The 1,102-nt window shown below is 71.4% G+C and overlaps 1 protein-coding gene across 1 annotated transcript in view; it reads left to right on the top strand.

Annotated features, from left to right (window-relative positions):
- EGR3 (early growth response 3) overlaps positions 1-46 on the top strand; it is a 6,214-nt gene extending 6,168 nt beyond the window's left edge. The window contains exon 2 of the mRNA XM_010562802.1: positions 3-46. Coding sequence (XP_010561104.1) covers positions 3-46 — 44 coding nt within the window. The remainder of the gene's footprint in view (positions 1-2) is intronic.
- The last annotated feature ends 1,056 nt before the right edge of the window (positions 47-1,102 follow it).

Genomic DNA, 1,102 nt, shown 5'->3' with positions numbered 1-1,102 from the left:
CTCGCCCCCCGTCGCCCTCGCCCCCGCTGTCACCACGTGCGCTTGAGGGACCGCGGGGGGCGGCGCGGTGACACCCCCTCTCCTCCCTTGCCCTCCGCACCGCATGGCTCCCCGGAGGGGGGGGACCCTGGGGTAGCCTCACCCCCCCCCACCCGGGTTCAGGATACCGGGAGCTTCGCTGCACGGGTCCACTCTGCCCGCACCTGGATTGACCAGCTCCAGGCTGCCCGCACCCGGATCCTGCCTGCGCTTGGATCGACGGCACCCGCATCACCTGGATCCAGGCTGCCCACACCCGGATTGCCCGCGCCCGGATTGCCCGCACCCGGATTGCCCGCACACGGGCTGCCTGCACCCGGATTGCCCGCACCCAGGCTGCCCGCACCCGGATTGCCCACACCCGGATTGCCCGCACCCGGATTGCCCACACCCGGATTGCCCGCACCCGGATTGCCCGCACTGCCCGGATCCCGGCTGCCTGTACCCGCACTGCCCGGACCTGCGCTGCCCGGGTCCTGGGTGCCCGCACCCTTCCTTACCCGGACCCGGCTCCCTGCTGCCTGCACCCGGATTACTCCCGCATTGCCCGGATCCCGGTTGCCCGGATCCGGCTCTCCCGGCTCCAGTTTGCCCGGATCCCGCATCTCCCCGGTCCAGTTTGCCCGCACCCAGTTTGGCCAGGATCGGGGCTTGTCCGGGTTACAGATCCCCGGGATCCCGGTTGATCTGGATCCCAGCTAACCGGATCCGACCCAAAAGGCTGAGTTGCTCAGGATCGGGCCCTCCTGGATCCCACCCACCCGCTTTCCCAAGGGCTTGGGCTGCTCAGGATCGGGCCCTCCTGGATCCCACCCGCCCGGTTCCCTAAGGAACTGGGTTCGCCTGGATCCCGTCCCTCCGGGTGGGGATGGAGGGATGGAGCCGATCCGGCTCCTCTCTGCCTCGCTGGGCCTGGATCCGACCCCCTGTGCCTCCCCCCCTATAGTTTCCCTCCTCCCCCCCCCAAGCACCGGTTCCCTACGGCGGAGGTAAGCGGGCTCGGGCCCCCCCAGGCCGGGCTGGCGGGGCAAGGGGAGGGGGGGGCGGCTCTGCGGGTCCCCCG

Source organism: Haliaeetus leucocephalus, unplaced genomic scaffold, assembly GCF_000737465.1.
Source record: "Haliaeetus leucocephalus isolate CR32 unplaced genomic scaffold, Haliaeetus_leucocephalus-4.0 Scaffold162, whole genome shotgun sequence".
In the NCBI taxonomy this organism is placed as follows: Eukaryota; Metazoa; Chordata; class Aves; order Accipitriformes; family Accipitridae; genus Haliaeetus; species Haliaeetus leucocephalus.
This window is presented reverse-complemented; position numbering and strand designations above follow the sequence as displayed.